The sequence below is a fragment of the Herpailurus yagouaroundi genome, unplaced genomic scaffold (genome assembly GCF_014898765.1).
Source record: "Herpailurus yagouaroundi ecotype Mexico unplaced genomic scaffold, PumYag 206, whole genome shotgun sequence".
In the NCBI taxonomy this organism is placed as follows: domain Eukaryota; kingdom Metazoa; phylum Chordata; class Mammalia; order Carnivora; family Felidae; genus Herpailurus; species Herpailurus yagouaroundi.
In genome coordinates this window covers 1,896,877-1,914,906 of record NW_024412437.1, presented here as the reverse complement: position 1 = coordinate 1,914,906, position 18,030 = coordinate 1,896,877, and the positions used below count along the sequence as shown (strand labels likewise).

General features: G+C 37.6%; 1 protein-coding gene across 1 annotated transcript in view; it reads left to right on the top strand.

Moving 5' to 3' along the window:
- The window catches only part of SMURF2 (SMAD specific E3 ubiquitin protein ligase 2), a 119,591-nt gene that overhangs the window by 84,643 nt on the left and 16,918 nt on the right, over window positions 1-18,030 (top strand). The window contains exons 7-11 of the mRNA XM_040452123.1: window positions 1,646-1,729; window positions 4,512-4,714; window positions 7,051-7,135; window positions 11,847-12,005; window positions 16,708-16,903. Of these exons, the coding sequence (XP_040308057.1) occupies window positions 1,646-1,729; window positions 4,512-4,714; window positions 7,051-7,135; window positions 11,847-12,005; window positions 16,708-16,903 (727 nt within the window). The remainder of the gene's footprint in view (window positions 1-1,645; window positions 1,730-4,511; window positions 4,715-7,050; window positions 7,136-11,846; window positions 12,006-16,707; window positions 16,904-18,030) is intronic.

The following is an 18,030-nucleotide window of genomic DNA, read 5'->3' as shown; positions in this document are numbered from 1 at the left end:
ACAAAAACATAGGAGCATTTGTTGAGTATGTGTGTGTCAGATACTGTTGTAAGCATTTTATGTCAGACATTAGATCGTTTAACTCACAGGCTTGTGATTCTGGAATTAGACCATCCGGATTCCAGTCCTTCCTCTTCTGTTTACAAGCTTTATGGATTTAATCAGTTCATTTAACTTCTGTGAGCATTGGTTTATATTTACTTCTAGAAGAGGATGGTGATAATAGTGTATATGCCATAAATTGTGAGGATTAAATGAGATCATTCGTGTAAAGCACTTAGCACAATGTTTGCATATAGTAAGTGCTTAATATATACTAATATATTTTATATTATAAATATATATAATATTAAGATAATATATATAAATGATCAGCTACTGTTATTACTCCTGCCACTACTGTTGTTACCCTCATTCATTCCACAGATTAAAAACACTGGGTCAGAGAAGTTAAGTAAACTTGCCTTAAAGGCCACATAGTGGATGGTAGACTGGAACACAGACTTATTTAAGCCTTGATTCCACATCTCATGCTTTTGATCACTGCTTTCTCTGTTTGATAGTAGTGCTGACACTTTCTGACTTCATTTTTAACTTGAATGAGGTGTAGTTTATGTACAATGAATTATTTCAAGTATATAATTGGTTGAGTTTTGACTTCAATTATTTTTGATACGGAATTTTACATCCAAGTCAGGGTATTTGCTCACTTTGTTTAAATTCTTAAAAATTGCCATAATTTAATTCTATTTATACCTCACTTTAGCTCCTTGATCTATATGTTAACTTTTGTGGATGGGATGTAGATTTTGGTAATTTTGAAGGGGAAGTTTGGGACGAAATAACTAAACAGTGTTAAGAGATTACAACAATGCAAGGCTTATTTTTCTAAGCTTTTGGTTCTTTATCGTACTTTTTTTCCCATTTGTTTTTATGATGTATCCTTTAAAAACTTGGTGTACATTTTATAATACAGTCGTACATATGTATAATTTATAAATTAATTGATAAATAATACTCCAGTACTGTATTCTGATTGTAATCACAGGAAAAGACCTCTTAGCATTTCTTTATTTCCTGGTTTTTATGGCCTCTAAACCTCTGCTTGGGTTTTGGTGGAAGTATTAATATTATTACATTTCTGAGGTCATTTGCCCTTTTTTTTATTGTTGTTACATGCATTAAAAAGTTATTGAGGAGGAAGTACCAATCTTTTTAAAAAACTAATTTGGGTAGGCTAAATGTTTTAAAAAGCTTTTATATGCTTTAATGTTAGATTTAATTTTAAAAATTAGATGTGATTTTTATTTTTAGTATGGCATTTTTTTTTTTTTTTTGCCACTAAATTCTGAAGAAATAGTGTAATTTAGTTGAGCCTTAATGACATTATTGAAAAATTCTGAGTTTGGCTGATGGAGAATGTTAGGCACACCTCAGTGTAAATATTGTAGAAGTTTCAGAATTCCAGAAGATACAGTGTACATTTTAAAAATAAGTTGAAAAACATTCCTGTATTCTGTGTAATGATTTTCAGTTTGTCATTCCTGATTTATAACAGCAGATGTCTTCCTGGCTCGGTTATTGCCTTAAAAACATTCTGTATCCACCTTCTTATTAATGCCTTATCTCTCAATTTTTATTTAAGCTGGGAAGAAAGGCGAACTGCCTCTGGAAGAATCCAGTATCTAAACCACATAACAAGAACTACACAGTGGGAACGCCCAACACGGTAAGAACATACAAATATCTTTCCCTGGTTGTGCTGTTTGCCTTCCTGAAGTTGTCACTTTCTGTTTATGTCAGTCTTACCAGATTTCCTTTCTTGGTTTATACTGCTCAAGATCAGTAGATCTTACAGCGAGTGCCATTATTATTATTTTTTTTTAATTTTTTAACGTTTATTTATTTTTGAGAGAGAGACAGAGTGTGAGCAGGGGAGGGGCAGAGAGAGAGGGAGACGCAGAATCTGAAGCACGCTCCAGGCTCTGAGCTGTCAGCACAGAGCCTGACGTGGGGCTTGAACCCACAAACTGTGAGATCATGACCTGAGCTGAAGTCAGACGCTTCGCCGACTGAGCCACCTGGGCACCCCTAGCAAGTGCCATTATTATTTTTCAAAAAGTAATTTTCAATGAAGGTTGTTTAGCAAGTCATCCTGTTATTGCAGCTCTAGGGCCTGTGAAGGTAATTAGTAAGTATTGATTAAATAAGTTAACTGAATAAGTTGAGAAGCCATCTCATTTCTGGGACTGTTAAAATTTTTTTTGAGTCTGTTATTGAATGGCTGTAAGAGAATATATATACCGGATCTTCATTTGTTCAGTCATGTAGGGGTACGATTATATCATTATATTACATCTAGTAAGGTCTGTGATCAAGATAAGAATGCAGATGCTCTGAGACCATATGGAGGGCCCCTTAACTTAGAGCGGGGAGCAAGCGGATGGTAGAAATTGCAAAGGAAAACTCTGAAGGAGGGGAATTTCTGAACTAAATCCTGAAGAATGTTCGAATTTTACCAGGTGAGAGGAAGGCGGTGAAGAGTGTTCAGAATGGTGGTAACCGTGATCATTCAGTTCACCAAATGGTTCTGTGCCAGGCACTGTGCTCATCATTTGCTCTGTTAACAGGGAACGAGGCCGAACAGCCTTCATGGAGCTTAATGTGTAGAGACATGAGGAAGTAAGAGAATTTTTGGAAATTCCAAGAAAGTACTTTTTAAAGTAACTGATAATGAATAGGATAAGTGGCTGAATTTCCTTTTTTGCTTTAAAAGTCAGAACAGAGTTTATTTGCCACTTCTAGTGACTGTTTGTTTAGCCCTCCACCCCCTTTTCCTAAGCAGGTCTGGCACCAGACATAGATCATCAAATGGTTCTCTAAGTTATACCCACTTTTATTTATTGGGGATTAATTGCCGAACTCATTAAATCACAGTTTTCCCTATTATATTATGATTCTCAGGTAAAAGCTTAGCTCACGTTGGCATTTTAAAAGATACTTGAGAGTTGTATTTCTAGTATTAAACTGCCAAGGATTTTACTGAAGTCCAAGAACCTTTTTATTGTATCTGAGTGTAAATGAATGTGTACCTGTGTCAGTGCTTTAGTGAAGTCCATTTCCTTTTAACTTCTTTAACTGATGAAATTCACTTTAATTTCCACCAGTATAAAGTTGATTGTGGTTGTAAATGTTAGTTTAAAAGTTAACTCTTGGGGCACCTGGCTGGCTTAGTTGGTTAAGTGTCTGCCTTTGGCTCAGGTCATGATCTCACGGTTTGTGGGTTCAAGCCCTGTGTCAGGGTCTGTGCTGACAGCTCAGAGCCTGGAGCCTGTTTCAGGTTCTGTGTCTCCCTCCCTCTCTGCCCCTCCCCTGCTCGTGCTATCAAAAATAAACAAACATTAAAAAAAATTAACTCTTGATTATCCTCTTACATTTTGGATTACCTACCAGTATACTGGAAGTTCTTTGAAGAGTCACATCATCATCATTATTCATTGTGTGTGTGTGTGTGTGTGTGTGTGTGTGTGTGTGTGTATGCCAAGCACTGTTCCAGGTACAGAGGATATATATAGTGGGAAATGAACCAGGCAGACTTTCTTCTCTCAGTAAATATTCTAGTAAGGGAAAACAAGGGTACAGATTAAAAAAAAAAAGTGTCAAATAATTGCTATGCTGAGAAACTAGGGTGATGTACTTACCAAATGCCTGGGTGACTACTTTAGGATTGAAGGTCAGGAAAGACTTCTCAGACATTTAAGCTTAAGCTATGATTTGAATGACAAGGAGGAGCCTGTCTGGCCTAGGGAGAATAAGAGAAAAAAGTTTTTGAGGTGGGAGGAAGAGCTCCTTTCCAGTACTAAAGGTAAACTGGTCTTGGCAAGTTCAGGGAACAGGAAGAATGTCCAGAAGTGGAGTGAGAGAAAGGTGGGAAGTCAGATCTGAGAGGCAGGCCGAGGCTAAGTCAGGTAATGCTTTGTAAACTAGTACTCACATCTGTAAATATATGTGGATTTTGTATACAATGTAATTAAAATCAGTATAAAATGGGGCGCCTGGGTGGCGCAGTCGGTTAAGCGTCCGACTTCAGCCAGGTCACGATCTCGCGGTCCGTGAGTTCGAGCCCCGCGTCAGGCTCTGGGCTGATGGCTCAGAGCCTGGAGCCTGTTTCTGATTCTGTGTCTCCCTCTCTCTCTGCCCCTCCCCCGTTCATGCTCTGTCTCTCTCTGTCCCAAAAATAAATAAACGTTGAAAAAAAAAATTAAAAAAAAAATAAATAAATAAAATCAGTATAAAATGATTTCAATAAATAACTGACCGTCTGCTTTATCATATGAGTTTGTACTTAGAGGTGTCAAGTTTACTTTGATTCAGAGTTCTTGAAATCATTCTATTTGCATTGATCACTCCATTTCCTTGTGATTGTCCCTGCAGTACATACGTCGTCTAGAGAACTCTACTTTCGATATCCCACTTGAGTAACTTTTTTTTCCCCTGTTACTTTTCAATAGACCAGCATCTGAATATTCTAGTCCCGGCAGACCTCTTAGCTGCTTTGTTGATGAGAACACTCCAATTAGTGGAACAAATGGTGCAACGTGTGGACAGTCTTCGGATCCCAGACTGGCCGAGAGGAGAGTCCGGTCACAACGACATAGAAATTACATGAGCAGGACACATTTACATACTCCTCCAGACCTACCAGAAGGCTATGGTATGACTAGCAGAGGAAAAAATAAAGTGTGATTTACTGATTTCAGCTTGCTAAGAAAGCCAGAAAATCAGCCGTAAAGAAGTTATTAATCTGGTTTTAGGGATTCGGCATGAAAATAAATGTGTAAAACCTCCCAATCTGAAAAGTCTTTGAAGTGGTAGCGGTCGGCCCGCCCAGCGGTTTGACTTGGGCTAGTCATTTAACCTCAACACTTTGGCACTTATTTTATAAAGACATGAGGTGAGTGACACCTCTCCTGGTCACAAAGCTGTTGCTAAGAGTACATGGAACAATGTGAGATTACTTTGCCAATAGGCACGATGTAAAGGTAAAATGGTAGAGTTATCGATGATGATAATCTGAAGGCAGACCCACAGTGTAATTTTCTAGACCTGCATATTTAGAAGTGACTTCAAAAGCATATTTCTGACAGTATCTGTATATTTGTGTTGTCTATAATTTTGGATCATCTGAATGATTTGGTTTCGTGTTGTAAATGACTTAGTCACTTCTATGTTTGTATAAAATTATTATAATCTTATATAAATTCCTAAATTGTAGAATTTCACATGGAAGATGACTTGAATCTTCTAGTTGAATACAGAACTTTCTAAATTAGTTACAACTTGTGAATGTTCTTGTAGGTACTATGAACTTGTCTTTTCCTTTCTTGCTCAAAGTTAACCAAAGGAATTACATCCTCGCCCTCTCAACTGCCTGCAGATAAACCATTCTGGGCTGATGGTGACACCTAATGACCAACATTGGGAATCGCCTGATCTAACTTGTATTTTCTTTTTCCTCTACAGTATGTTGTAAACTGTTCTGCAAATGCAGAATTCTAGCTTTATTTTTTAAATATATTTTAACTCTTTAGTTAAAAAAACCCAATTTGTCCATTAATTGTGCTGTGCTGCACAGTTTAATGACCCAGGTAGCACAGTGATGAGAGCATGGACTTGGGAGACAGACCTGGGTTTATATCCTGGCTTTGCCACATGTTAGTTGTGTGACACTGGGCACATTAATTTCTCTGAGCCTCAATTTATCTTCCACAGAACGGGGAAATTGATAGTCCCAACCATGTAGGTTCGTTGCAAGAGAGGAGGGGTGATTTCATGTGAAGTGCCTGACACAAGGTCCAGCATAGGAAGCACTTAGTAACTCTGGCTGTTATTAATGTTCAGACCCTAGAATAAAGTATCTTCTGTCATTTCTCTGTAATTGAGGTTATAAGGCAAGCTGTTTGGAGTGGGGTGGTTATATTTTTATTTTACTTGTGTGATTTGAATTAAAAACAAATTTTGTACACCTGAAACCTAGGAGTAAAGTGGGCGCCAGGGCTGAAGTTTTTGCAGCTGTCATCTATCACCAATTTTAGACATTTTTATGTTTATAATTTTAAGAAGCATAAACTTTAAATTGATTGACTTTATTGTAGGCTTATAAACAAAGGCATACTGATAAATATTAGTAGTTTCACCATTTCATATGTTAGAATTTTTCATTAGATTTTGTTTAAAGACAAGTGGTTCTGTTGCTTAAAAACACAAATAGACTAAAAACCACTGTTGAAGAAACTCTTCAGCAGATACCTCCTCTTTGCCCTGACTTCCTTATTCTCTTCCCGAGAGCTCGGAGTTCATTTCGCCTTTGACCTTTTTCTCCCCAGAATGCATGCCTGTTCTTTTAGTCCTTCTTTTTCCAGCTTGCTTATTTTTGTATCTTTGTCTGTTTTTGACTATAGAGTGTCTCTCCTAGTGGAGTATTCCATCTTTTTGCCTTTGTTTGAGTCTAAATAGAGTCTTGAGAATATACCTCTCTCAAGAAAAGAAAATACATAAGTTTTGGTATAAAATTAGGAATAATAAACAACTATTACCAGCCTGCAGACCCTTTGAAAGCTTTTGCAAGTCCTGTCAGCATCTCCCACAGTTGGTTAACCTCTTCCTCTGAGCTTTCTTTTGTTCCCCTCAGGCTCCACTTTAAGAAAAATAAAAGATCATTTCTCATGTTTGTTTTGTTTAAATATTGGTACTGTGACAATCTTGTTTTCTGTTTTCCATAGCAACATGTTTAGTATTTGAGCCACGTTGTAAATTTGTTGGCTTTAGTTAGCTGGTCTCTGGCTCTCATCACCATTTATAAGGTTGTTTTCCAGGAGAAGATGTATTGAGTTGAGAAAAAAAATGATTTATAAAGCACTTTTTTTTTTTTGGGTAATATAGTAAATTGGTAATTTGGAGAATTTATTAATATCCTTCTAGTATCTATAGCTGTCTTTGATTTGGACTTTCTGAATATGTTTTTATTATTAGTGTTTCTTAATTTTACAGAGCAGAGGACAACACAGCAAGGTCAGGTGTATTTCTTACATACTCAGACCGGTGTGAGCACGTGGCATGATCCAAGAGTGCCTAGGTAAGAATATATCCAAACATTCTTCACACCACTGGATCCCTGTTTTACCTGGGATTTCTTTGATTATTTAATTTTCAATTTAAAATGGTTTATGTAAAAGGCTGTTTGTGACAGTCGTTTCAGGTAACATTTAGTGGAAAGCCTTTCCTGTTTCTCTGGAGTCCCACCCCAGTGCCCTGCCCCTAACCAGCCCCCAGTCCTTCTACCCTCTCACGCTGAAAAAAAGTCAGGGTGAAAACATGGGTCTTTGTGAGTTTGAAAATTGACCTGGAGAGTAACATAAACCTTAAAATTATACACCCCCCTCCTTTTTTTTTTAAAGGGTAGCAAATTGATATTTTTATTTCTGGTTACGCTTTTTAAATTTATTTTTTATTTTTTTAACATGTTTGTTTATGTTTGAGAGAGAGACACAGCACGAGTGGGGGAGGGGCAGAGAGGGAGAGAGAGACACAGAATCCAAAGCAGGCAGGCTCTGAGCTGTCAGCACAGAGCCTTATGTGGGGCTCAAACTCATGAACTGAGAGATCACGACCTGAGCTGAAGTCAGATGCTTAACCTGCTGAGCCACCCAGGTGACCCTGGTTAGGCTTTTTAAAAAAAGGTTTATTTAATTTAACCTAATATGAGAATATTCAGTGTTCTCTTATGTATTCCTTAATCAACTTTTGTTTTAATGTATAAAGGAAATAACCTAAATTATATTTAAAAAAATTTTTTTAATGTTTATTTTTGAGAGAGAGGCAGAGTATGAATTGGGGAGGGGCAGAGAGAGAGAGAAACAGAATCCAAAGCAATCTCCAGGCTCTGAACTGTCAGCACAGAGCCTGATGCAGGACTGGGACTCATGACCCATGAGATCATGACCTGAGCCAAAATTGGACGCTTAACTGACTGAACCACCCAGGTGCCCCTTATTTATTTATTTACTTAAAACCTTTGTCCCTTTTTTCCTCTTTTTTTTTTTTTTTTGGTATCAATTGGTACTATCGTGATTTTTCTTTTTTAATCTGTTAATATGACCGATTACATGGATAAGTTTTCAAATATTGAACCATTCTTGCACCCTTGAAATAAACCTCACTTGGTCATGGTGTCTCATGAATTAAATTTCTTTTAAATACCAGAACTTGGACATTTAAACTGTAGGCATTGTTGAATGCATTTACTAACCAAAATGTGAGCTGTCTTTTAACTAAGAAGATGGAATGACACACAAATGAATTTAGTAATTTAACATAACTTTTGATACATCTTAGTATCAAATAATAAGTTTTCAAACACTATTTAGCTCTCAAAGGAGCTATTATTTTCTAATGAACAGATGCAAAGTGTCAGGTAGTTCAGCTGAAACTGCAAAAAAGTTGAGTTCTAAATTCTAAATCAGCTTGATAAGCTGTGCATACACTTTTGTGAGATGAAGATATTTTATATTTTAAGTGCAGCATTCCCCTCCTTCCAAAAAAAGACCTATGAAGGGGTCAGGAGATCTTTTTCTGCCTAAAGCTTGTACTCAGAGCTCTACTTGTCAAGCAGTCATGTATTTGAATCAAAAACAGATGTGACAAGCTGATGTTGGATTGCTTTGATACACTGTATTTACAGTTGACCCTTGAACAATGCAGGGGTTAGGGGCACCGACCACCCGCACAGTTGAAAATCTGTGTGTGACTTCTGACTCTCCCAAAACTTTGCTAATAGCCCACTGTTGACTATAAGCCTTAACGATAGATTAACATATATTTTGTGTGCTATTTAAAGTAAGCTACAGAAAAAATGTTAAGGAAATCATAGGGAAGGGAAAACACTTTATAGTAAGTACTGTACTGTAAAAAATCTGCATATGAGTGGAGCTGCACACTGTAAACCTGTATTCAACGGTTAACTGGTATTTATAAATGAAGCTATTCTAATGTAAATGTTTTACTTTGTGATACAGCTTAATTAGAATCTTTCAAGGTGGCAACCAAGGAATGTGTTTTATCATTAATTATTCTATCAAGGTTGTCATTTCTGTGTCTTGATGATAAAAACTGTTTAAAAAAATAGTGGGGAAGAAATTTTTGTTTTGTTAATAAGCTCACTGAAAAGAAATCCAAGGGCCTAACTTTGAGAAACAAGAGTTTTGTTACATAACTTATGAAAAGAAGTGTTTTGGAGTGTGTGTATACAATTGTAGGTCAATAATGAGCTTTTCTATAAAGTTATTTAAAATCATTGGCAGGAAATGTATAGAAGAAAAATGTGTTTTTTTAAACTAAATTATTTATAGTGAGAAAGTTGATCTTTTGAGTTATCTGTTGAAAGAAAAGTGTGGAAGCTGGCATCAGAAGTTGAGAGAGATTTTGTTACCAGTGTTGGTAATGTTTCTTATTCCTAAGGAAACGTCAGTTTTTCATTAACGAGTAAAGGGTTTCTATAAAGGTTTGAGAATATTTTGAGTATTGAATAATGACTTTATAAAATAGTGCTCTGGGTTATTTTTCTTTAGTTTCTGTGTTCTAAATTGTTAACCCTAAAAATGTGTATCATGTCTTTTGGAGGATCCTTTAAGTAAATATGCCTTTTGTGTGGAGAATCTCGTATCAAAGCAGATTATTATTATTTAGGTCGATTATTTAGGTTATATTAAAAAACCTGTTCAAAGACATTTATAAAGTAGTACAACTCAGACACTTTTATTTAAAGGTACCCAGTAAACTTAGATTTATCTGAGAAGTCCCATTTCATCATCTTTGGCGTTTCCCTTTAACGCAGTGATGAATGCCTTGTTGTTCGTTACTCTGCACACGATGTAGTCTTGCAGTCCAGATCGGTATTTTTATGGCTGCATAACATTCCATTTTTCTTGAATCATCTCCCGATTGGACACAAAGATTGCTCCCAGTTAGCCTCCTTTTCTTTTAATCCATTCTTTAGAGCTCTTCCACGTATGACTATGAATTTATAAAATACTGAATAAAATTATATAATTTTCACTTTATGTCATTTGGTTTTATAAACCAAATTCTGCATTATATCAAAAGAATTATTCATTCTTTGATTTTAGTAATCACTTTTCATTTCTAAAAATTCTGTTAAAAAAATCCATGTGTTTAATTGTTCCTTTTTTAAGTTTATTTTTTTTGAGAGAGAGAGAGAGTGTGGGAGAGGGGCAGAGAGAGAGAGAGAGAGAGAGAGAGAGAGAGAATCCTAAGCAGGCCCTGTGCTGTTAGCATGGAGCCTGACACGGGGCTCAATCTCACGAATGTGAGATTATGACCTGAGTGGGAATCTAGTCGGATGCTTAACTGACAGCCGCCCAGTCGCCCCACCCAATTTTATATAATTATTACTAAACGTTGCATAGCCTAGCCATTCTGTTTGATGTAATTTTGTGGTTTATCGTTCCCACTCACTCTTAATCATCATGTCTTCTTTCAGGAGTATGTGGTGCTCTTGGTGAGTTTGTTTGATCTTAAGTGGTTGGAGGTCTGTGGACCTAAAGTGGGAAATGAGGAAGTTTTTCTGGACTAATTTCATCTTCCTTTTGAGTTCTCAGTGTAGTAGGGAAGTTCCAGATTTCCTTTTCCAAACTTGCTGCTGGCCTGGGGCTGAATTTCCCAGTTAACTACTCTCTGACAGCCCCGCCCCCAGCTGATGGCACCAGCTCCAGCTCGTCACTTTTTTTTTTTTTTTTTTTTTTTTAATTTGAGGAGGATCCTTGAAACTTTTCCTCCTCTTTGGAGACTGGCGTTGTTTTTTTTTCTAAGCTTCAGTTTGTAGCAGAAGAGTCTCTTGGAGCACCTGTAAGCACAAGTCAGATCACTGTTGCCACAAATCTATGGGTGCTTATGTGTGTCTGCCATTATGTTTCACCATGACCAAGAAGAGGTTATTTCAGGAAAAATCTTTTTCTAGTTTAACTTTTAAAACACGATTTTGATGAGATTTATCAGTATAATTATCTGTTACAGTTTAAGTTTACATTAGACACGTTTTTATCTTATTCTTTAAGGTCCTGTGAATCTTTGTTTACATACAGTAGTATTTTAAGAATGTGCGATACAGTAACAATGGTCTGTGATTCATTAAAAGCCTTTCTGCTTTTTCTTACTGTATCAGTAAGCATTAGAGCATTCTTCCCTGGGTGTCTTAAACAGGTTCTTCATTCACTAGCTTTATAGCTTTCAAAATTCCCAGTGGAGCAGTTTTCCCTTAAAATATACACTGTGATTATTTTCAGGATCTGTAAATTAAATAACATTTCCAGTTTTGCTTTGTTAGAAATTAATATGGAATAAACATTTATACAAATTTGATGGTGCAATAAAGAAAAATAATTGAAGGGAGAGTTCAGAGAACATTTCATTCCTTATGTCACTGACATTTGTAAAACAATATTTTGTCAGACTAGTATTGAAGTACAGTTTATGTTGGCAAATGTTGTGATTGCTTTTATATTAATTTGAAATCTGTATTACATTAAGGCCCAGGAATGAACTTACTAAAAATGGAGGCTATGTGATAAGTTCCTGAGCCATTTATGAATTGGGTTTTGAATATGCAAGTTTGTTAAACCATTGGGAATTAAAGATTCTAGCTGGACATCTCAGGTTTCTGGAACAATACGTTTTCTCAGACTTCATGGAATTGTTCTGTGTCATTTACACTTGCTTGGCTCAGTAGGCCCAGCAATGAGGTATTTTTTATTTTATATTTGTTTTTGCAGGGATCTTAGCAACATCAATTGTGAAGAGCTTGGTCCATTGCCTCCTGGATGGGAGATCCGTAATACTGCAACAGGCAGAGTTTATTTCGTTGACCATAACAACAGAACAACACAATTTACAGATCCTCGGCTCTCTGCTAACTTGCATTTAGTTTTAAAGTAAGTTTTTGAAACAATACATGTTAAAATGCAAGCCTGAACAAGAGAAGACTGAAAATGCTTTTTGTAATGTGATAGAATATTGCTCTCTCCGGTTGTAAGTTACTTTTGTTGGACAAAATTTTGAGACTATGACAAGTTCTACTCCGATACAGAAACATTTTAAGCCCACTGTACCTGAGTAGCCCACTGCACTTAAGTAGGAACCTGTTCTGAAGCATTAAGGAAAGGGTGTGTATCAAAGGTGTTTATGGCACACTTGAAGAGACAGGATGCTTTCTAGGGGTGATGTTTTCTATCTTTCCCCTGAGTACATCAGACGTAGCTCCAGGATAGCTGGAGCCATCCCAGGGGTTTTTTATGTTTTTTTGTTAAAAATTTTTTAAAAGCTTATTTATTTATTTTAAGAGAAAGAGAGCATGCCACAAGCAGGGAAGGGGTAGAGAGAGGGAGAGAGAGAGAATCCCAAGCAGGCTCTGCACTGTCAGTGTGGAGCCTGACATGGGGCTTGAACCCACAAACCCTCAGATCACGACCTGAGCTGAAGTCAAGAGTCAGCTGCTTAACCTGATGAGCCACCCAGGCGCCCCCATCCCAGGTATTTTTTTTAATCACCCTTCTTGAAATGTAATCGACATACAATAAACTGCGTATTTAAAGTGTTCCATTTAAGTTTTGACATATTATACGCCTACGAAACCATCACCACAATGTAGATTGTGAACATATCTATCACCCCCCAAAATTCCCTCTTGCTTCTTAAGTCCTCCTCCTGTACGGCTGCCATAACAAAATATCGCACACTGGGTGGTTTAAAACAACAGAAATGGGTTCTCCCACAGTCTGGAGGCCAGAAGTGTAGGATCAAGTTGTCCTCAGGGCTGGTCCCCTGTGGAGGCTCTGAAGAAGAATCTGTTCAGTGACTCTCTCCTAGCTTCTGGTGGTTGCTGGAAAAACTTGCTGTTCCTCGGCTTGTAGACACATCATCTCCATCTTTGTCTTCGTCTTCACGTGGCCTCTTGTGATCTGTTTCCACACACAAAACCTCTGACTCCAAACGGGTTTTTCCCTCAAACCTATCAGTTCTCCAGATCTCTGGACACCAGCTGGGTATACGATGAGTGAATTCAGTTCTGACACTACCTGTGGTTGGCGCCAGACCCCACAAGTTAAGGGCTCAGTCTCACAAGACCGTTCCCGCTTCAGACGCCAATCCCAAGTCCAAGGACTTCTCTGGTTCTTATTGACCCGCTGTAAATCGGGGAGTTCTCATGACTTCGTTCTGGGGTTCAGTAATTTGCTAGAATGGTTGGCAGAACTCCTGGAGATACTTTATGTACCATTACCAGTTTATTATAAAGGATACAACTCGGAACCACCGAATGGAAGGGGTGCATAGGGCAAGGTGTGGCGCTGGGGGAGCCAAGAGCTTCCAGGCCTTCTCTGGGTGCTTCGTCCTCCCAGTGCCTCAGTGCATTCACCAACCTGGGAGCTCTCTGCACATTGTCATTTAGGGGGTTTTATGGACATGTCATCACCTATGTGTGATCAGTTATTAACTCAGTCTCCAGCTCTCTCCTCTCCTCAGGTTGGGAGGATGAGGCTGAAAATTCCAGGCTTCTAATCAAGCTTTGATTTTTCTAGTGACCAGCACCCATTCTGAAGATATCTAGGGCCCCACTGTAAGAGTCACCTCATTAAAACAAAAAATGCCCCTGGGGCGCCTGAGTGGCTCAGTTAAGCATCTGACTTCAGCTCAGGTCACGATCTCACAGTTTGTGGGTTCGAGCCTGGAGCCTGCTTCAGACTCTGTGTCTCTCTCTCTCTTTCTCTCTGCCCCTCCCCTGCTTGTGCTCGCTCACTCTCTCTTGCTCACTCGCTCTCTCAAAAATGAATAAACATTAAAAACAAAACAAAACAACAAACCAAAATTACCCAGGAAATTGTAAGGGATTTAGGAGCTGTGTGTCAAACTGGAGGCAAAGACCACATATTAGAACAAAGGACACTCCTGTCATCTCTGCCAGACCGGAAACTGAAAGGATTTTAGGAGTTGCACGTCAGGAACCAGGAATGCCAAAGTACATTTCTTATTCCACACCTTTTTGTGTGTCTGGATCCAAATTTCCCTCTTTTTATAAGGATACCACTTGATTGCATTTAGGGCCGCCCTGATGCAGTATGACCTCCTCTTAGTACATCTGCAGAGACTCTACATCTAGATAAGGTCACATTCACAGGCATCAAGGGTCGGACTTCAACACATCTTTTTGGACACAGTTAAGTCCACAACACACCCCATCTTCACCTAATCTCTGGTCTACTTTCTGTCACTATATATTAGTATGCATTTTCTAGAGTGTTAGATAAATGGATTCCTGCAGTATGTAGTCTGTTTTGTTTCTTTTACCCAGCATAATTATTTGAGATTCATCTCTGATGTGCATATAATTTATTTTCATTGCTAGATGGTATTCCATTGTATGGATATACCACAATTTATTTACCTCTTTCCTATTGATATTTGGATTATTCCCTCTTTTTGGTTATGACAAAACTATTATGGACATTTATGTGTAAGTCTTTGTATGGACATATGCTCTTCTCTAAGATAAATGAGCGCCTAGGAGTAGAACGGCTACATCATACGGTTTACGTTTAACTTAAAAGAAATGGCAGGTTGTTTTTCAGAGCTATTGTACCATTTGCCATTCCCTCCTGCAGCGGGTGAGGCTTGTAGTTGCTCTGTGTCCTTGCTAACATTTGGTGTGGTTCACCTTACCACTTGTAGATGTGTGGTGGCGCCGCCTCGTGGTTGTAATTTGCATTTCTCTAGTAACTAATATGCATCTTCTCGTGCTTATTTGCCGTCTTTGTATCTTATTTGGTGAAATAGTTTGCCTCCTCTTTAAAAAAAATTGAGTAGTTCATTAATTTTTTGAGTGTTTTGTGTTCTTTAGATACTTTAGAGTGCCAAAATACCAGATAAGTGCTTTGGAAAGATTTTCTTCTAGTCCGTGACTTGTCTTTTCATTATCTGAACAGTATCTTTTGAAATTAAAAAAAATTTTTTTTAATAGTTATTTTTGAGAGAGGGAGAGCAAGAATGTGATTTGGGGAGGGGCAGAGAGAGGGGATAGAGGATCCGAAGCGGTCTCTGTGCTGACAGCAGAGAGTCCATTGCGGGGCTCGAACCCATGAGGTCATGACCTGAGCCAAAGTCGTCCGACTTAACTGAGTTGGCACCCTTCTTTTGAAATTTTGACGAAGTTCAGTTTATCCATTTGTTCTTTTATGGATTGTACTTCTGTTGTCATATCTAAGAAACCTTAGCCTAACATAGGTCATGAAAATTTTCTTCTGTGTTTCAAAAGTTTTATGGCTTTCAGTTTTACATGGAGGTCTGATTGATTTTGAATTTAATTTTTGTATGTGGTATGAGGTATACCCAAGTTTGTGGGTTTTTTTGTTTTGTTTCGTTTTTGGCATAGGATTAATACAGTTATTTAGGGAGTATCTTTAATACTCTGTTTTGCTTTTGTTTATATGTGTGTGTAAAAAACACCTTTCATGTTTATGAGAGTAGTAAATAGTGATTTGTGATTTTCATCAAAGCTGCATTGTCTTTGGGTAGATACATGTTTTAGGAATACAATTTGGCCTGGTACATAAGAACCACTGTTTGTAAAAAAACCAAAAATCGTTTCGGGTGATTTATTAGAAACCTTAAAGTTAATTTTGTTTGTTTTATTATGACTACCATTGCCCTTTACCTTTAAGTTAGGAGATGATGCTCCTATCTGTTGTGTGTAAAGTTAAACTCCAGGATGATTCAGTGCCTGCATGGATATCCATAGTGAATTATCAGACTTTTTATTTCCTGACAGCTTATTGGAATAAAGTAGTTCATTATATCATAAGGTTCTTTAAAAAAAAAAGTTCTTAGGTGTAACTTAGAATACTTTTGCCGGGAGAATAAAAATATCTCTAGGTAATGTGTGCCTTTTTTGAAAGTATTCTATTTCTGCTCTACTTGGGAGATTATTTTCTTGTATTTGTAGTAAACCATGTATGTGCACACTTAGAAGTCACTTTAGTACAACAGTGTGAATGTACTTAATGCCACTGACTATATTAAAAAGAGGTTAATACAGTAAATTTTATGTGTTGTATATTTTACCACAATAAAAAGAAAGAGTAGTCACTTTGTAAAGCGTTTAGACTTGCTTGTAATGTGCTCATTTCTCTGTGCCAGTAACTTACACGTGACTTTCCACATTCTTGTGGTCTAGACTTAGCACGTATAGGAAAGGGGACTCCTGCCAAACTGCCAGCTCCAACTGTTTGTCTCTCTCAGAGAGACAGACTCGAGATAACAGGCACAGCGTTTGGCATACGCCTGAATTTTAAAATGGCTGATGGTAAAGTATGCAGAAAAAAATGGAGATGGCATTTGAGAAATTTGTTCTTAGCAGCTGTACAAAGCTGGATGGGTAAAACTCCATTATCCAATGCCACAAGTGTGTGTGGATTCTGAGACATAAACTTCGGAGCTCGTGTATTGTCATCACAAATGTCAAGCAAAGAATAGCGTAAGGACTGAAAATCGTACAGGCAGACTTGCTTTATAGGATGATGTTCTTTTAAATGTATAACCGCAGTCTCTTTCATTTCAAATAGTCACATTTCTGTTTCCTTTTAGTCGGCAGAACCAGTTGAAAGACCAACAGCAACAGCAGGTGGTATCGTTATGTCCCGATGATGCAGAGTGTCTGACAGTCCCACGGTACAAGCGAGACCTGGTTCAGAAGTTAAAAATTTTGCGGCAAGAACTTTCCCAACAACAGCCTCAGGCTGGTCATTGCCGCATTGAGGTTTCCAGGGAAGAGATTTTTGAGGTAAATGGACAAGTCTTATTGTAAAACAGAGAAAAATTACAGTGTTTCACTCTGTTTTCTAAGAATGCTTTCTGGAACTCCTATCTCTCAAGAATGGGAGAGTTTTTACTAATTTCTGTTTTCATTGTAGGGAATAAAGACAATAATATCAGAGATTTAGTATATAAGATAAACATTTAAATGGGATGAAGAGGGTGAACTATTCCAGTTGGTTCAGCTTAGTCTCTGCGTTGCAAATACTTGTTAATAAATTTTAGTATATGTATTTTTAAAGTAAGCTCTACACCCAGTATGGGGCATACTCACAACCCCGAGATCAAGAGTCGCATGCTCATACCAACTGAGCCAGCCAGGTGCCCTTGCCCTGTTGATGGACTTTAAAAGACCGCAAATGGTATCCATCCCTTACCTTCTAATTCTTCCAAAAGATGAGGGACTCTTAGTCAAAAAAATCATTTTAATTATTTTTGGACTACTTCCTTAATTTATTGAAAATCTTTCTTTCTAGTATATTCTTTTATCTTTGGACTTGATAGCCCTAGAGGTCCAGGGCAGAGGTTTCCCACTCAGGATTTGGGAGCAAAAGATGTTTGGGGATTTGATAACCCTCTTCCTAAAGGATGAACTTTTTTCTTTTGACTTTTTTTTTTTTTAATTTTTCTTTTTGACATTTTTATTGTATTTGAGAGAGACTGAGCATGTGTGGGGGAGGGGCAGAGAGAGAAGGAGACACAGAATCTGAAGTAGGTTCCAGGCTCTGAGCTGTTAGCACAGAGCCCGATGATGTTTGAACTCACAAACAGTGAGGTCAGTGACCTGAGCTGAAGTTGGACACTTAACTGACTGAGCTACCCAGGTGCCCCTGAACTTTTTTCTATTGGAACAGTTCTGACCTTATTTGCAAGTCAGTCATTGGTATTTTAAAATAATATGAAGATGCTGGCTTAATGAAGGTCACATTAATGACTCGTCTTGTTCTTTTGAGCTTTCTTTTTCTCATCTTTACTTTCTGTTGGTACCTATGACCTAAAGTTAGGTCAACCAATTTTTTAAAATTTGGTACTTTTATGAAAATTTTTTTTTAATGTTTATTTTTGAGAGAGAGAGAGAGAGAGAGAGAGAGAGAC